The following is an 18295-nucleotide window of genomic DNA, read 5'->3' on the forward strand; positions in this document are numbered from 1 at the left end:
CCCAGTTTGCCAATATTTTCCTTTGTAGTGCCGCATGAAATGGTACCACAGGATCCTCCTGTGGACCTTTAACCAAAATATCTGTGAGGTCGTCTTGCTGAAAAACAGGTGAAGGTGTAGACCACCTCATAAACTCTATTATCCTTGCCATCAAGGTTCTATTAGGGGTTTCAGCATGTTCCCCTGGGTCTGGTTTGGCAAATTCCACTTCTGGGGAAGTGTCCAACCCACTTGCCTCATGTAAGGATTCTTGGAGGTCCTTAAACCTACCTTCCTCAGAGGTAAATTCCTCTGGTACAGGAGTTGCAGATCCCTGCAACTTAAAAGGTCTCTCCTGATCCGAATTCTCCCCTTCCTCATAAATAGATGCTAAGGCTCTGGAATGATCAGATCTTGGAAATGGTATAAATCCCATTTCTAGAGCAGAAGGGGCCAAATTCGTCATAATTGACTGAGAAAACGTCGACGTTGTTGACGCGGACGTTAAAGGCTTAGAAGCCATCGAAAAAGGCGTTGAGAAAGTTGGTAGAGGCCTCGAGGAACTCGAGAGTATCGGAATTCTACTCGAGGTCGTTGACGACATTCTCGTGATCGAGGCTCTGGGTATGGCCACTGGCTGTGAGGTAGCCAAGGGTTTGTCCTTTTTTCGGCATCGAAGACGGCGTCGAATCGACTGACTTGTGCGTCGAAGAACCGTTCGATAATGGCGTCGAAGACCAGATCTATGCGTCGAAGGGATCTTTGACGACGGCGTCGAAGAACTGACCTTGCCTTTACTCGAGGGTTTGTGACGCTCTCGAGTAGCTTCTTTCGCCGGGTACTGCGACTCGCAGCGTTTTGATTTTTCGGGTCTTTCACCCAGGATATCACCCTCAGCAGTCTTCGAGGAGGTCGAGGCCGCTTTCTCGAAGACGCTAAGCATCTTGTTCCTGAATTCCTCCCACTCAGCCTGAGAGCTAAGTTTTGTGGGGCAGGAGACCCTTTCTGGGGAAACAGAAGAAGAAGACGAGGAAGGGGATCTTCGACGTCTTTTTTTTTTAATGCTTAGATCTCGAAGAGTGATGGGAACTGCTTCGAGACCTAGAATGAGAATGTCTTTTGTGATGGCGAGGAGACGAATGTCTCAACTCCGCCGAGGAAACGTTTGAAGAAGTTTTGACTGCCTTACCTCTCTCGAGCTTCCCCTTACGCTCCTTCAAGGCTTTCCCCGTCATGGACATGCAGTCCTCGCACTCCGAACAATGGTGCTCGACTCCCAGACACCACAAACAGATCCTGTGAGGATCTGTCAACTTTTTTTTTTTTTTCCACAGTCTCGACATTTTTTGGAGTTGTCGGTTCGGATGAGGAAGCCATCGAGTACAAGTCGGTATTCATGAGGAATAATGACGTATATTTGACTGAAGAACTGAGCAGCAATATTCCGAGGCCCCACGAAGCGCGGAAAAACGGAACTGAGCAACGGACGCTGCGCGTAGCTATTTATGGGCATGGTGACGTCGGCGCCGATACTGTGGCTGTCAAGGGACATCAACTCGACGGACGTCGATGTGCAGTGCCCTCGGCTAAAAATAAATTCCGAGGCCAGCAAGCTGGAGACGAATTATCAAAGATGAGGAATACGTCGGAGGACACAATCCCTTCGAATGTAAGATTCTGCATCAGGTTCATTACTGCAGTATAAAATTATTTGTGTGGGGGTGAGCAGACAACGATCGTTGTTTAAGGTGTGGGGGACTGGGATACATGTTCTTTCACACCCTATGGGAATGTCCGCAGATTAAATTATTGTGGGGAAAATGTATTTGTAAGTGGTCAATGGTAAGGAATGTGGACGTCCCCAAAGACCAGAAAAGTGCATTACTTTGGGTTTGGGGAGAGGAGCGGCTCACTGAGCGCGAGAAGCTATTTCTGGCTGTTGCCCTGGGACTAATTAAGAAAGTCATTGTCATACAATGGGGCTCACCGTAATGCCTTTGGGTGGCCAGTTGGCCTGCCGAGATGAACATGTGTATGACCTTGGAATGACGTGTGTATAATGCAAGAGGGTGTCCAACAAAGTTTACAAAGGTTTGGGGCAAACGGTAGGAGATTGGTGGTGGGTAATGGATTTCAAGGGGCAGGCGGAGATGTTGGATGCTGCCACGGTTGATTGTCATGCCGGACTACTGCAAAATGCCTAGCAACTTGGGGGGGGGGGGTTTCTGCCCCTACTTCTGTTTCTTGTTTTTGTTACGGAAAATAATACAAAATATTTTATCAAAAAGAAATGCTGCTTGTACAGCTATCCCATTTCTCCCCTCGCAAACCTGCACCTTTGCAACTTAGCGGAAGGCACGGCTTCATTTCACACACCCTGCAGACACATACATCACAAACACGATTGCACATCGCCTCTGCCATAAGAATGAAGCTACTTTTAAGCAGAACAATTTGAACTGTAGCTTCCCACATAACTCTCTATCGCCTCAGACACAATCCCCCCTTTAGTTCATAGTATTTCTGCTGCTGCGCCCATAGACACAGCATTTAGACATGGGAGACTACCAGGGTCTTGGCCACCCTTGCATAACTTTAATGGCTGAAATACACACACGCATAATAACTCCTCCAAAACGTTCTCACATTTCTGGACTCGGGTCCCTATGAGAGGTTCAACCAAAAGCACATTGGGACCATAATTATGGTAAAAATTGACAAAATTAATGAATAATGGGGCATATCTCCTATCATTGCCCAAAATACCCACACGTCAATCTCCAAAGTGTAGCCAGGTGCAGGAAAGTTTGGTAGGAGAAAAGGCCCCAAACAACATCTGGGGAAAGGTAGTTAAACTGGCGGAAAGGGGAGTGGGACTTTGGATAAAGGGTGGAGTTATGTGATCATGTCAGGGTCATGACAATGTCAGGAGGGGAGAGGTGGATGGGGGAACCCAAATCTCTTGAGCCCCCTCGTGCACCATGCAGGTTGTTAATGGTGCCACCCTCTGTCGCAAAATACCTCCCTGCACTTTTTCTGGCCACTGTTCTTTTTTCCCTTTTCCGAAACATGACTCTCACAACGCACCTGGGAACAGCCAAACAACCTAAACCAGGACCAAATTAACAGAAAACCCAAAATGCAGCAATTAACACTGACTGCGAATGGGCACCCCAACCAGGCAGCATCCAGCCCCCAGTGAAGCAGCGTTTCCTGTGTGTAACCCATCCCCTGGGGAAAGGACAGACACAGATTGGCCATAAGAGTAAAATCTGCTCATATTCAGACTTAAAAATTCACATATTTCAATTGGTTTAGAAAAAATAAAAACACTTGAACTTGCTCCCTGAATCTGTGAATTATATAGAGCATCTATGACAACAATATCCTGAAAATGTTGCAAAACGCTCCTGTGTAATTTTGTTAATCGGGCATTAATTGGATTTTGTCATGTTTTAGTACAGAAACCCCTTAACATGTTATGGACTTTTATCACATTTTTCTAAAAAATGGTGTTGTAAAATGCAACATCTAACCCATTATTTAAAATATAGTTTTCGGGGAGAGGACCCCTGAACGCCCCTACATCAATTGTGGATACGTTGTTACGTTCAGTGGCTTTTACTAATATGTCGGAACTATTAATGCCCCTATACTAAACATGTTCGCCATCTGCTACTCAGGAGCTACACCCACAGTACCAAAAGCTGACTCAGCCACTGAAGCTGTCTGCATTAACACCATACAAAAGAGCTGGAGACCGATTAAGAAGACTGTAAAGGAAACGTAGGGTAAAGGAAGACTTACTCTGCACGTTCAGCTCTTTGGCCTTTGACACGAGAGACATGATGTCACGAGTGTTGTGCACTGCAGCCCGGAACCGATGGAGACCTCCTTTTTGAGCAGTTGGTGGGAGGTGAGATTTGGGAGCAGTGCGCTCCAAAACCTGGTCTAAATACTGGGCCACTTCATCGTCCATGTCATCTAGATTAAGAAATACAGATGTCGTAGGATTAAAGCAGGTTTATCACTTCCAGCTGTAAAATAGTGATGTGGACAGCTCACTGTTTCAAGAAAGTGTTTCAGACCACTAAACAAACTCGTGAACACGCAGTACTACAAATGGGATTTATATGTGGGTTTAATGAAATCAAAACCAAGGCAACAAACGGATTTGGCACATTTTATGAAATATAGGCAGCATGCGATAGAGGATAAAACAAAATAATCAAGTAATTATTTTGAGAGGATGTTCAGTTGTCCATATGTTTTCCTTGACAGAAAGCACAGTCGGGTGGGTGGGGAGGTCGATCATAATTATTTAACTGTATATCAGGAGCACTTCCTTTTTTCACAGATCACAACTTTAGAAATATTCCCTGAAAATAACTTTAATTACATTTTTTCTCATTGATGTGTTATAGTTCTCAAGGAACTTTTCACATTTATACACAAAAACATCACATACCGTAAAGTTCAAATAAAGACGTGTTATACACATATACAACACACTTACCAAGTTACCAGTAGCACAAACAGTCTTAAAACCTTCTATAAGATTTCCTAATGGGTAAAAACGGAAGAATAAAAGTACCTAACAAAGAATTTCGTAAAAATGACTTCCTCCAGGTTAATCCACGTACTAGTAAGGATTTCTATAGGGAGCCTTCTTAACTGGGTAATGAATTTTCTTTCATAAATCGAATGGCAGCCAAGGAACATTTAAAGGATTTGTCTGTAAAAATAAGTTGCCAGACCCAACCCATATGAACCATTCTAAAGACGTTCAAAAGCTGCAAGAACTGTTCTTGGTGTATCCTGGACAATTTGTAGAGTTCTCCATTTTACAGAATCTACAGCATCTTAAGCTACGAGCTATGCCCCCACGGGCACCCAATATTTCGTTTGTCGGAAGCAAATTCAAACATAAACCTAAGCACTGGCGATGCCAATACAGCCCCAGACATTTCCTCAGGAAGTATGGCAGCGTGTTATAGGGTCTGGCGTCTAGCAGCAAACTCATAAATAAGAGGTACTTCCTAAAATGATTGATTGCAGCTATCCAGTCGGCCTCCCATAACCTTTTTTTTACTTTCAGTAGATACATTACTAAGTAATCCACTGAGGAGTCTATGGTGCTTAATATTTCAAGGCAAGGACGGAACCAACTGATAAGTCCTATGGGAATATTAGAAGCTAGCCCACACTTTAGCAGGCCCCAGGTCGACCCCTCTTCCGCCATGCAAATATTTCGTAGGAAGTTTAGATGTTTCCATTTAACCATCGCTTCCAACGACACCAGACCCAATTCATACCTTAGGACTGGGGCCGGAACATTACGTAGCATTCGCAAAACTTTTCTCCAGAAGATGCCCTCAAACTTATAAGATTGTCCTTTAAGGGGAAAAACCAACACCTCAGCACCATATGTCATCAATGGACCACCTTTTTCCAACAAAACTCTTGTATGGGAATAATTAAAAATGTCCAAATTTCTCGTTTACACAGCTTCCCTGGGTGGCCAAGGCCTCATTTCTTTACCACAATCTGTTGCACACTATTATCCTTCGGGAAAATTGGGAAGCCTAAGTACACAAAACTGTCCACTTTCTCTAGAGGAATCCCCCCTATTGACTACTTGAATTGTCGTCCTGCTTTTCCCGGACCCCTATGCAGAATTAGAATTTTTGATTTTGGGACATTTATTGTTAACATTTTTTTTGGGTAAAAGTGTCCAACGCCTTAAATTATCGCTGTAGCTCTATTGGACTATAGTCCATTAAAATCAAATCAACAGCGTACAATAGGTAATTGATCGTTACGTCGTTCAATTTAGGAGGGGCGGGGGGGAGAAACTGATATCAGTGAAGGCATCACCCACGTCAGACAGGAAAAGGAGGAATAGAATTGGGGCCAGTAGGCAACCTGGTTTCATTCCTCTTGCCGAGTTAATCAGGGCAGTTAGACTACCTTCTCTGTCCATACGGACACACACTGGTGTTTGTGTGTAGTGCAATCAGGATCGCTAGTAAGGCAGGAGGACAGCCCCATTTATCCCATTGGCCCATAGCAAGTTCCTCGGGACAGTATCAAAGGCTATAGAGAAATCTATGAAGGCTGTGTAGAATGGCCTATTGCTTTTTTTCACCCCTTCTTAAACAGTTCTAGCAGAAAGTCATTAATCTCGGTCCCCACTCCCCGGCAGAAACCTGTTTGGAAGATGTCCATTCTTCCATTATCCTTAGCCCATTTTCTCAGGTCCCGTAATACCAGGCCTGTGAAGATCTTGGCCGGGAAATCCAGAGGGGAGATTGGCCTATAATTCAAAGGGTTTACAGGACCCCTTTTTTTCAATATGGTTCTAAACAATCTGCCTAGAACACCTACCCAAATGTGTGGGCTATTTTTCAGGATAAACATGGCCAAACCGTCGGCCCCGGGGCAATAGATTTTTTACTCCTTATAATTAGGTGCAGCAGATCGTCCAGATCCCAATCTAACTCCTAGTCTACCTTTTTTATCATGTCCTTATTCCACACTTGCTCAAGGTCACGCATAGGTTTATAAATCTCACTGAAGTGGGCCCTCCATGCTACTTCCGAAATTGGGTTTAGTTGAGTCCCCGTTTGGAGTTTATCACCATTTTGTATTAGATTCCAAAAGTTATGCGAGTTGTTCCTAGCCATGACCTCCAACATTTTACAGGCATCCCTCAGGGTCAATTGATGGCGATGATGTCTCAACCAACCCCTATAGGTTGCCTTTAGGCACAGACTACTAGTCATATCTTCTTTGGCAGATAACAAGCAATTTCCATAATTCTTTCTTTTTGAGTAGAATGACTAGGTTAAACTTATGTCTATGGATCACTTTGACAGTTTTTTTTTGCTGGCAGGCGCTTATAAATCTGCTACCAAATAGCTTGCACATCCATACCACCCATCCCTCGATCAAGCTCCACCGATGCCAGGAATCTGTTAAAGGCCGTCATTTTGAACTCGTTCAATGTTATTTTATTTCCCCCTGCATTCACCTCAAGTTAACAAAAGTAGCGTCCCTGATTCTGCTTCATCAAGGACACTAACCATTCAATACATAGCGGGAGGTGGTCGCTCGCTCTAGATTCTACCATGGTTAGTGATTTAAACTCGAGGTAGATGTCTTCCGAGACGTACACATAGTCCAAGATATTACTTTGCAAACCCCTCAACCAAGTATTGTGTGGCACTCTGTCTCCCTTTATGTTCCCGTTTAATATTATTAATCACCATTTGGCCCTGTGCTACCCCTGCTTACCTTATCAGGGCCGGAGGTACTTTTACCTTCTGGCCAGTCTATACATCAACATTTTAGGTCGCCACATATCAGAGTTCAAACCTTCGTCACCCCAGCTGAAGAGAATCTCCTCAACTGCTTCCAGCATATCTTTTTGGCTAAATCTTAAGTTGTTCCAATAATTTTATTAGTAGGGTGTCAGGTCTACCCGGGAATCTTTGCCTGTTCCAATTAAGTTTAATTCTGTGGCCGTACAAATTTGAACTAGCCATGGTCTCAACCTCTGCCCATAGCTTCTTGGATGCGCCTATCAATAGCCCTGCCATTGGGCACCCACTCTCCCCCTTAATCGCTGGGGTCAGAGCCACAAAGTAACTATCAAAGGCCAGAGCGTTGGATAATTCGCACTCTTGAAGGGCAAACAAAGCATAATTTAGCAAATCCAGATGTTCAGGCTGCAACAGGTGAGCTGAACCTCTACAGTTCCAAGATGTTAACTTAACCAGTGACCATCCACTATGCTGCTGGTTCCCTCCCTGGTGCACCACCTGGCCTCGCATTTAAGGTGGCATCGACCCAAAATTAATTATTTAAACACACAAGGTTTGGCTCATAGTAAAAGCAGATATCCCTAGGCGGGATTTGGACTGAGCTAATTAGTGGTACAAGTGAAGTATTTCTATTATCATTTATAAACGGAATTCACATCGTAGTATCCTTTGAGAAGATAATGAGTGTACATGATGTGAAAACTCGCTTTACAGAATTGCTGCTTTCGAGGATTTAGATATGGTTACCATCCACAGACACAGAGGCTTATCAGCACATTAAACAGTGCCCGAAGCAAGCATATGTGATGCCATAACTGAACTACCAATACCAGTTCATATTGGGACACACGCATCAACCTTTAATTTGAAGTATGTACTGCTCACATTATGTTTATTTCAGAAGCAGACTCTCTAGTTAACCTTACATGGCGAAAACAATCTCCAATCAATTTTACTAGAGCTATGACTTACTCCCCCCTTCCCCCCCTCTGAATTCTTTGACAAATTTCAAAAGTATTGTAAACAGGAAATATTTAGGGAGCCTCCCGAAAGGTTTACTTTCCGAATAAAAACAATGTAAGTTTGTTACACTGAGCGCCATGGCATGTCCATCAACTATACATCAAAGAGGAAGAGGTATGGATCACAACCATGAAAGGTAAGCTCTGTGGTCGAGATTCACCCTAAATTGCCCCAAATGCGGCTCCCCTCTGCAATTTCAAGCTGAGTGTGATGGCCAAATTGGAAGGTGTCAAACATTTGAATGCTAATCAAGCAGTCTCGAATCCCCTCTTTCTACACCACTTCGGTCAAAAGCCTAGGTACTCTGAAACTATTATGGTTATGTTTGGGTGCATTATAAAAGCATATTAACATAGCTCAACATAATGTGTGAAATAGCTTACAGAATTTAATGTGCTATCATGGACCAGAAAAGGTCTGTGGATAAATTACAGTTTCCTATGAGGGACTATTATACATATTTGGGATCAGATTTGAAACCAATAATGGGAGGCAGTTATTTTTATAAGGAGGTGCCAGAGCTACAAACAAATTGCTGTATGGGGCAGTTATTCTATTTTTATCTTGGAGTAGCGTTTGCTTAATGCATGTGAGATAGCCCATTTGGATGCCTTGCAGATCTCAGAAATGAAGATCTGTTTTTGTAATCTAATGAAAAATACCTTTGTGCAATTTCCTTCTGGAATGAGTTCCCTAAGAGAACATGCTCTCTTATAGAGAATCTTCATATTCTGTGTGTGTTTATTAGGTCATGTGGACTCTTGGGTGGCCAATGGAAACATAGAACCCCAATGGACATGAGGTCAAGAGCTGAGAATGAGATCTGTGGCTGTGTCCTAGGCTAGGTCTACCAGTGATTTAAGGTATGAATGATTGGGAGAGTTTATGTTCATATGTTTGTGTGAGGATTTTTTTTCTGCTGAGTTGTAGAGTTTCTGAGGATAAGTGGTGTATGTTTGTGTTGACAGGTTTACACAGTTGTCAAATGTGGGTCAAGACTTAAGTAAACCCAAGAGTTTGGATGGGTGTAACTCCCACTAGGCAGTGCTGACTCACGCAGTAAATTATATAGGATAGTTGTAATAAAGGTGCCAGGATGAGTTAACTTAATGTGTTACAAAGACAACTAGGGGAATACTACTCATCTCTATAATTTCCTAATTAGTAGGCAGTCTCATGGTTATAGCAACCAACCCACATCTTGACGTTCCCTTCCAGAAAGTACTCTACTCCCCACCTTGATTTTGGGCATATTATAGGTTTAGTTCATATCACCCTGTAGCCACGGGTCACCCTCTTGGGGGCAATGAATGCACCATTGTACACACTCCAAACAACAAGTATTTCTCTCCCCTTGCTTATGGTTTAGTTAGGGTGTGTAATTGTAGCCCTCCTGGGCAAAGTCTTATCTTCACACCACCGCACATAGAAGAGAGCCCTGAACAAGCTCCCTGCTTTCTCTTCTCCTGCCAGCCTCTGAGATAAAATGTACAGTAGACTCTTGATTCACCCTCCTTCTCTGTGTCTAGCCTCTGCAAGGGTCTGTGATACAGCCACTAGAAAGCTCTTGACTTTATCTCTCACTGGTTTCTACAGCAGGTTGCCTTTCTCTCTAGATCTGGCTTTCTCCTAGAGTAGGTTTCTCTCTCCGGGTCTAGCTTTCTCAGAGTCTGTCTCGCCTCCAAAGTTTGACTCTGTCCCTTGGTATATTTCACTTGCCCCTCTCTTTCTGTCATTCTTCCAGGGGTTGGCTGCCTCCCAAAGTTTGTCTCTCTGGTAATACCTTGCTCCACTTATCTCAACTTCCATGTTGATGGCCAAGTCGGTGGTATTGCTAGCTGAGCCCTGGGCTCTTTTATGCAATACCTCACTGATGTAATTATTCAGCGCATTCCTCTGGATATGTGGCTTCAGTTTGCTCGTGCCACTTTCTCAGCGAATAATTCATGATAATATTGTGTTCTTATTAAGCACTTCAGGCCAAACTTCTCTAGTGCTGTAATATCAGTTATTACCCCATTGAATTATATCTGATTTATCAACCTTAAAAGGCTAATGGCTAGGTAAGCCTGCTGCAGGATGAACACTTCTAATGTGCACCTATGTCTAACAGGTTATTCGTGTAGCTAGTAGCTAGTTCTCCTCTAATTAATTATAGGTTCTGCAGCATGGCACAGGACTTATAGAGATGCAGTGCGAATTTGAAGTGAGACAGAAGCGTCTGTTGAAGTAGGTTGCTCTGATGTTGGAGCGGAGTCTCTCGTCTGTGTGGATGTTGGCAGTTACTCATCGATTTAACAGGTATATTTGCCTTGTCTCAAGCAAATGTCTACCTGGAAACCAGCTACGCTCCTGTTTGCGACCTCAAACGCCACCTCTAGCAGTGCTGATACAAAGATACTTTTCTCAGATGATTAATAACCTCATTCAGCAACAAAGATACTTCCCTCAAGTAGATTTACTCCTTTTTGGCAGACATGGCACTTAAATTCTATCAGGCTCCCTTGTCTCCAAACCCACTCGTGTTAACTGTGGCACTCCCCCAATGGTTGATACTCTCACCTTGGCTTTCCAGTGCTTATATCAGACCTGTAGCATGCATAACACTGTTGTCCACCACTTTCCAAACCTAAGCAGAGGATAATCTAATTGCTTTAAGACACAGAGCCTCTTCAACAGATCTACACTGCATCTCTATGTCCTTGCTTCAGTTTCAGTACTGGATGATCGATGAAAGCCTCTGCCAGAATGCACTGAAAACTCAGATCATTTAATTTAATTCTCTCATTACACCTTTACTTCAAATGTCATGGCCTCCAGCCATAGGTGCTTTGTTATACTCTTCTCCCCGGCATCAAATATGGGAGTCGTTTTTGATGGGCTTCTTTCAATCCACAGATCTAAGAGATCACTAATAAATCTCATCTTTAACATGTTTTGAAGCACATTCTCCCTCTGAAAACATGTCGCGAAGAATGTGAATGACTTTGGCGATGGTGATCTCATGCATAGACTACTTCAATAGTAGTCTTCTTAAAGGCCTAATTTGGCAACTCCATATCATACACAATAAGGCAGACAGACTGGGCCTGAAATCCTGAGATCATAGCTTCAATGTGTTGATCTCTGCACTGACTCCATGTGACAACCTGCATCAATTCCTGCATCAATTTCAAGATGTTTTGTATAATGCATATAGTATTTTTGGAGCACTGGCCATGGGTATTTTGCATAAAAGGGGAAATACGTACCGATTAAGGCAACTTGGTTGCTGAGTGACAGATAGCATTAGCCTGGAAGTCACAAGCCCTTACATTAGATCATCTTTAGGGTGATAAGAGTAGGGACTACCTAGATGGAGCCTTCAGTATAAAAGGTGTTCTGCCATTAGATCCTTAAACTCATATGAGTCGGATTTAAAATATTATGGATTATCGATTTCTAGTGACCATCCAAGGGTTAATTAAGGGATGCCAGTGTTAGGGAGGAAACAGCAGTCTCTCAATCAGAGAGGGAGTGAAGGTGATGGCCCTTAGAAAACCCACTGACTAGAAATACAATAAAAACCTATCAACTGTCTCCAAGGGTTGGCGTGTTTTTGAGGCCATCTGTGAAAATAATTCCTTTGCCTTTTGTGGTAACATGGGCCGGGGGGAGGCTATATCCTCAAGAAGTGTGTGAATGTGATGACAGTCGAACCCAAACAGCAACAGTCCAAAATAAAGGAAGTTTAAGGGTGCAGAAGTAAGGCTTGGATCAATGGTGGCATATCTTTGGGTACAGACTTTTAGTAATCAAGAAAGGGTTGAAAAAAGGCCCGTCTGTTGCCAAAGTTAAGAGGGCATTCCCTGCCTCAAAGAAAACGAGTGACAATGCCAAAGATGTCCAAAACCAAGTTAAACCAACTGTGAAAGGATGATCCCTTCTTCAAAATAAGTGTTCTTGGAGGTTCCAACAAATAGAAAAGTTCCCAGTCTCTCGGGCAATAAAAAAGTGATGAAATAAGCAATGTTCATAAGTATAGGGCTTCAAGGCTAGGGTTGTGTTCCATTCCCCTAGACAACTTCTACTTTCATTCCTTTTGGGCTTCTGAGCCCAGTATCCTTTTTCAGTAAATATCACATGTAATTTACAAGGATATTCTTCTCAGCTTCACTATTCTTTTACCCAGCAACTTCGTACACTTGTCTACCAAGCATAAGATTAGGTCCTTTTTACTTCCAGGGTCCTTGACCTTCTTGTTCTCAACGTATGTGGTGCAGGTCCCAGAACTGCAAAGATGTGACCAGCTTGGTTTAGTCTCCTGCCAAGCTGTTCTCCTCTCCTGGACTGTCTCTTTCGCTTTCAGGGTCCCAGACCCTCTTGTTCTGGCTTTCACATGGGTGCGGGTCTGAGACTTGCAATGTATGGTTGTATTTGCTTGGTTTACTCCCCTGCCAAGCATACAACTCCTCCTTGTTTAGAAGGCGCTAGAGGGCCGACCAAGATGGCCGCTCCCCTGTAAGCTCTCGGCTACCTCCCGCATGAATCCTGTTTAATGGCGGCAATCCTGAGGCGAAATCGCTCAATTCGCAAGAAATACACTACCCTAGCGCAGCACCTCATCCCTGCCGAAAATCCAGAGAGAATCGGTCTCGCCTTCCGCGAGAAACCCACAGCGTGGTGCGGGCTGCTCAACCGCGTGGGCCCCTGGAACACCGGCCCGCCCCGGCCACAATCCTCCGTAGACGGACAGGAGTCACCCGTGAGACCTACCGAGACCGGCAACAGCGGGAAGGGGACTTCGGACAGCAGCACTGCAAGAATCACTCGGTATGGTGGCGCCGCCTCACCGGCCTTGCGGAGCAGCTACACGGCTCACAGTCAGCAGAAGGACGGTGTCGGAGTGAACACCCGCAGGTGAGAGGCGGGAGGTGCGTGAAGGCACACACAAGCACACAAAACAAGCAGGACGGCAAGTCTACGCTACGCTACCAAGAAAGGGTCACTCTGCGGCACCCCCGCCATTTTAGCCCATGACGACTTTCCACGCTGCTGGGTCCCAGCCCTTTGTGCGGCACACAGAGGCTAAATCAGAACTTGAGCCGAAAAGGGATAGATTCTAAATCCCGGCACGACTGCACTGTGACCCTTCATTCGTGCACGCCTCGACAGCGCCTTTTATAAAAACTCAAAAATAGGACGCTCCGACACCGCCGTCCACAGCACGGGAGTACCAACCGAACTGCGCCCATACACCCGCCAAGACCAAGATGGGGAAGTGTGACATGTCCCAGAAAAGACTCAATTTTGAAGCGGGCCCAGCACCCAAAACGCCCAGGCCGGAACACTGCCTCGAATCCCTGAATAATCCATCGGAGCAACTGCAACAAATAGACATTAGGGAAATCCTGATGGAACTAAATGCTGGGATAGGTGGCCTGGACAGCAAGATAGACTCGCTCTCGTCCAAGGTGGACCTGCTGCAGCACTGTCTCGACAAACACAGTGACAGGCTTGACTCCGTCGAACAGAGTGTCAGATCTGGACGACGGCACATCAGCACTCACCACCCGAGTCTCCACGCTTGAGGGCCAAATGAAAACCGTACTGGCCAAAAATGAGGACTTGGAAGGCCGCTCCAGATGAAATAACATAAGGATAGTCAGAGCCAGAGAACAACAACTACCAAACCGAATGGAGGAGCACATCGAAAAACTATGCACTGAGCTATTTGGCCCCGCAGTTCTGTCGCAAATATTCGTAGTGGAAAGAGCCCACAGAATCCCTGCAACAAGACCTGCTCCAGGAGCTCCTGCCTGCCCGATCATCGCCAAGCTCTTAAGCTACAAGGACAGGGATGCGATCCTGAGAACGGCAAGAGAAAAGGGCAAACTCCACTTCGATGGGGACGACATCCAGTTTTACCCGGACTTCTCGCCGTCAGTCCAAGCCCAAAGGAGAACGTTCACCCATGTTAAACACAGATTGCGCGCCAGCTAAATCACGTACTCGATGGTCTTCCCGGCGAAGCTTCGCATTCAACTTGAGGGAAATACCCACTTCTTCAACTCCCCCGAAGAAGCCACACTGTTCCTCGACAGGCAGGGATATAAATCCGCAAACCAAATGTCCGAGCCACAAACAGAGAAAGAGCGGGGAGAGTCCTGCCTTGATGAACACCTGCGCTACTGATCCAAAGCAAGAAGAAAACAAGCCATCAGGTCAATCCTCGCAAACGGGAGGTTGTGGACTAAGCCTCGGAAAGCCACCTGTGCCCTGTGCACAGCATACCTTGTGTTCTAGTTGGTGGGGTTCCAAACGGACGCGTTGGGGGTTGTCCGTGTAAGGAAAATTGTTTTACTGTTGTTGTTGTTCGAAACGCGTGTCATGTGCCATCGCCTAACCGTGGTCCTCGTCCTGGGCCCCGCCGCCGCCCTTCGCACGCCCTCCCGTCTGAAGCAGCTCCCATGCAATCCAGCCGCCCCAAATGTCGGGACACCACCGAGGGGTGGCCCACCGCTTCTTCTGCAAACAGGCTCCATATAAAACATCATCGTTCCAATTCAAAGTAGCAACCTGGAACATTAGAGGGGGCAACATCCCGGCCAAGACGCGAAAGATCCTGCAATTACTCAGATGTCACAAGATCGAGGTGGCAATGATTCAAGAGACCCACCTTCTACGTCAAAACGAACACCTGTGGGCCCGGAACTGGGGATGTCACTGCTACTTCTCTTCATATTCATCCTACGCCAGGGGAGCCTCAATACTTCTTCACACCTCACTGGGGTTTCGCTTGATCAAAACGGAAATAGATAACGATGGAAGGGCTCTTTTGGTTCGGGGCATGGTGGAGGGAGAGGAGGTGGTTTTTGTCAACTCCTACGCCCCCAAAACAGACAGCGCGAACAACTTTGAATGGGTGCTGTCCTGCCTTGCGCAAGTGTGAAACGCTACCATAATCTGGGGAGGTGACCTGAATACTCATCTCGACCCACAGAAAGATAAATCACAGTCAACAACCGCGCACCCGTCCAAGGCCAGCCTACAAGTGCAGGAGATCTGCAAATCATTTGACCTATCAGATATATGGAGGATCCAGAATTGGGAAATCAGAGACTACACATACCACTCAAGTGTACATAATTCGAATTCCCGCATTGATTATCTGCTAGTCTCCGCACACAGCAACTGGCAATGTGGCAGCTGCCAAATACTCCCCAAAACCTTCTCAGACCACGCCACGGTAACACTCGAATGCTGCTTGCCGACTACAAGACCACGGCCCTCCCAATGGCGTTTCAAACCCAGATCTCATGCAGATTAAATATTTGCCACTGAACTAAGCGAGGAAATCAGCACCTTTCTTGAAATTAACCATGGCACCGTCAACTCCACATGAGTGCTGTGGGAATCACTCAAATGCTATGTAAGGGGCGTCTGTCTAGCCAAAGAAAACGAAATCCTGAAACTTATCAGACGTGATCTAGGGACCAGCGAAACACACCTGAAGGAACTGGAAAAGCAGCAAGCCGCTCACAATTCAGACCACATCCAGGCAATGTTGAAAGAAGAACTTCTGCTAGGTTTCTGAAGTTGAGAACGGGAGTTAACATTTCTGGGCCACAATCATAGAATTGGGCAATATGGCGAAGGCCAGAAGCTTGGGGCCCTTCTTGCTCGTCTTATAGCTGCAGACAGGAGACCAACAAGGGTGGACAGTATCCGAACACCTCAGGGAAATATGCTGCACAAAGAAGAAGACATAGTCGAAGTATTCAGGGCATTCTACCAAGATCTATACAGTGCCGGGCGCCCGGCAGATACTGAGGCGATCCGGAACTACCTCAATGACACAGAACTGTACTGGGTGGAAAGGGAACTCCGTGAGCCGCTGAACGATCCCATAACTCTAGATGAGATCCAAGAAGCCATTAAAAGTCAACCGCCATCCAAAGCCCCGGGGCCTGATGGGTTAACGGGTGAGTTTTATAAACACTTTGCACCTCTCATAGCCCCTCTTCTGCTAAATGTCTTCGAAGAAGCGATTGAATGTGGCATTCTCCCACAGACATTAAGAGAAGCCAACGTAATACTTTTACACAAAAAGACAAACCACCCGAAGATTGCAAATCCTATCGCCCCATATCATTAATTCATCTCGATAATAAAATCCTGGCAAAGATCCTCGCAAATAGACTTCTCCCGCTAATGCCTGCACTGGTACTCGCTGACCAGGCAGGATTCGTGCCTGGCCGAAACACTACATTCGGGATACATAGAATGTTCTGGGTTCTGGCAGCCCTCGACCCGAACAGCAGGTGGTGGCGGTGCTGCTGGATGCCGAAAAGGCGTTCGACTCTGTCGAGTGGCCCTTCTTGTTTGCCGTGCTGCAAAAGCTCGGACTTGGGAAACAGTTTATTAAGCTGGTTTCACTTCCATACAAGCAGCCCCTATCAGCAATCACTCTTGGGTCGACTCGCTCAGCATATATTAATCTCCAACGCGGCACCAGGCAGGGATGACCACTATCTGCCATGATATTCGCCCTTGTGATGTAGCCCTTAGCCTCAGGGAACGCCAAATTCAGAGAGGGCTCAAAATAGGACCTCACCGTCTGATAATATCCCTCTAGTCCTGTACATGCAAAACCCCAGCGAAAACCTTAACCCGATCATGCGAGAAATAATAAAGTTTGGGTTGGTATCGGGGTTGAAAATCAATCAATCTAAATCAATCGTTTTTCCCTTAAACACAAAGACCAAATTAGTTAAAGACGATTTCAACTTACATTGGGAAAAACCTCACGTCCGATACCTAGGAATCCGAATGTCCCTGAACCACCACGACAATTACGAAAGCACACTGAAAACACTAAGGGATAAGGTGAACAGGTGGAAAACTCAACCTCTCACCCTCTGGGGAAGAGCCTCACTGGTAAAAATGGTAATTATCCCCAAACTCCTGTATCTAAACTCCAACATCCCCATCCGGTTGTCTCGGCGCTTCCTGGATAATCTGAGATGTCTGGATCTAGACCTCATTTGGTCGGGCAAACCCGCAAGGATGGATTACTCGTCCCTCGTACACCCTGTCACTAAGGGTGGCCTAGCTCTACCCGATTTAGAACGGTACTACTGGGCAGCACAAGCCCAGTTCCTCAGTCACTGGTATAAGCCCCAGTTCGTAAAACCACACGTACAGGTCGAACGGGCACTAGCCTCACCCAACCTGCTAAGGGCCGTGATCATCAGCAAACAGGCTGTGCCACACACGACGCTGAACATAGTGAAATCTACTTACACAATATGGCAGAAAATGGCCCAAAAGTACAAGATACAGTTTAGATACTTTCCTCTAGTACCCGTTAAATTCATCCCCAGGGTCCCACTCACCGCTGAGAAAGTGTTTCTGAACTGGGCGGACAAGTGCAAAATAAATACACTAGGTGACCTTTTCATACAAGACACCTTCATAACACCGCAGCAAGCGAAGGAGAAAGGTAGCACCTCCTCCCTTGATATTTTTATGTACTTCAGAGTGCGGTACACCCTTCAGGCCCTCATTCCATCGTTCCCACAACAACCACCCACTTGGCAGCTGCTGCACTGAGTTATTCAGGCACAAGGGGAGGGCAAATTGGTCTCATCCATCTACAAAGCCCTGCTCATGGACACTCTACCATTGAACCCCAAAACGAAAGCACGATGGGAAACCACGCAACAAATACCCATTCTAGATGAAGACTGGGACTATATCTTACAACAGACTCAAAAAGTGGCACTCAACTCCCGCTTCAAGCAAATCCACTTCAACTCTCTGCACCAAACCCATTATACCCCCAAAAAGAGAAACAGACATCACCCCGGGTCAAACGCATCTTGTGACAGATGTGGGACCCCCGATGCTGACTTTTTGCACCTAGCGTGGAGCTGTCCAACAGTGACCAAATTCTGGTCAGATGTGCTCGATGAAACTGACGCAAT

The 18295-nt window shown here is 45.6% G+C and overlaps 1 protein-coding gene across 2 annotated transcripts in view; it reads right to left on the bottom strand.

The window, feature by feature from the left end:
• The window catches only part of PHKA1 (phosphorylase kinase regulatory subunit alpha 1), a 2290600-nt gene that overhangs the window by 957051 nt on the left and 1315254 nt on the right, over positions 1–18295 (bottom strand). For both annotated transcript variants that reach the window (XM_069648650.1, XM_069648649.1), the window contains exon 19: positions 3787–3963. In XM_069648650.1, coding sequence (XP_069504751.1) covers positions 3787–3963 — 177 coding nt within the window. The remainder of the gene's footprint in view (positions 1–3786; positions 3964–18295) is intronic.

The sequence above is a fragment of the Ambystoma mexicanum genome, chromosome 2q, assembly GCF_040938575.1.
Source record: "Ambystoma mexicanum isolate Mex_15411 chromosome 2q, UKY_AmexF1_1, whole genome shotgun sequence".
NCBI classification, from domain to species: Eukaryota; Metazoa; Chordata; class Amphibia; order Caudata; family Ambystomatidae; genus Ambystoma; species Ambystoma mexicanum.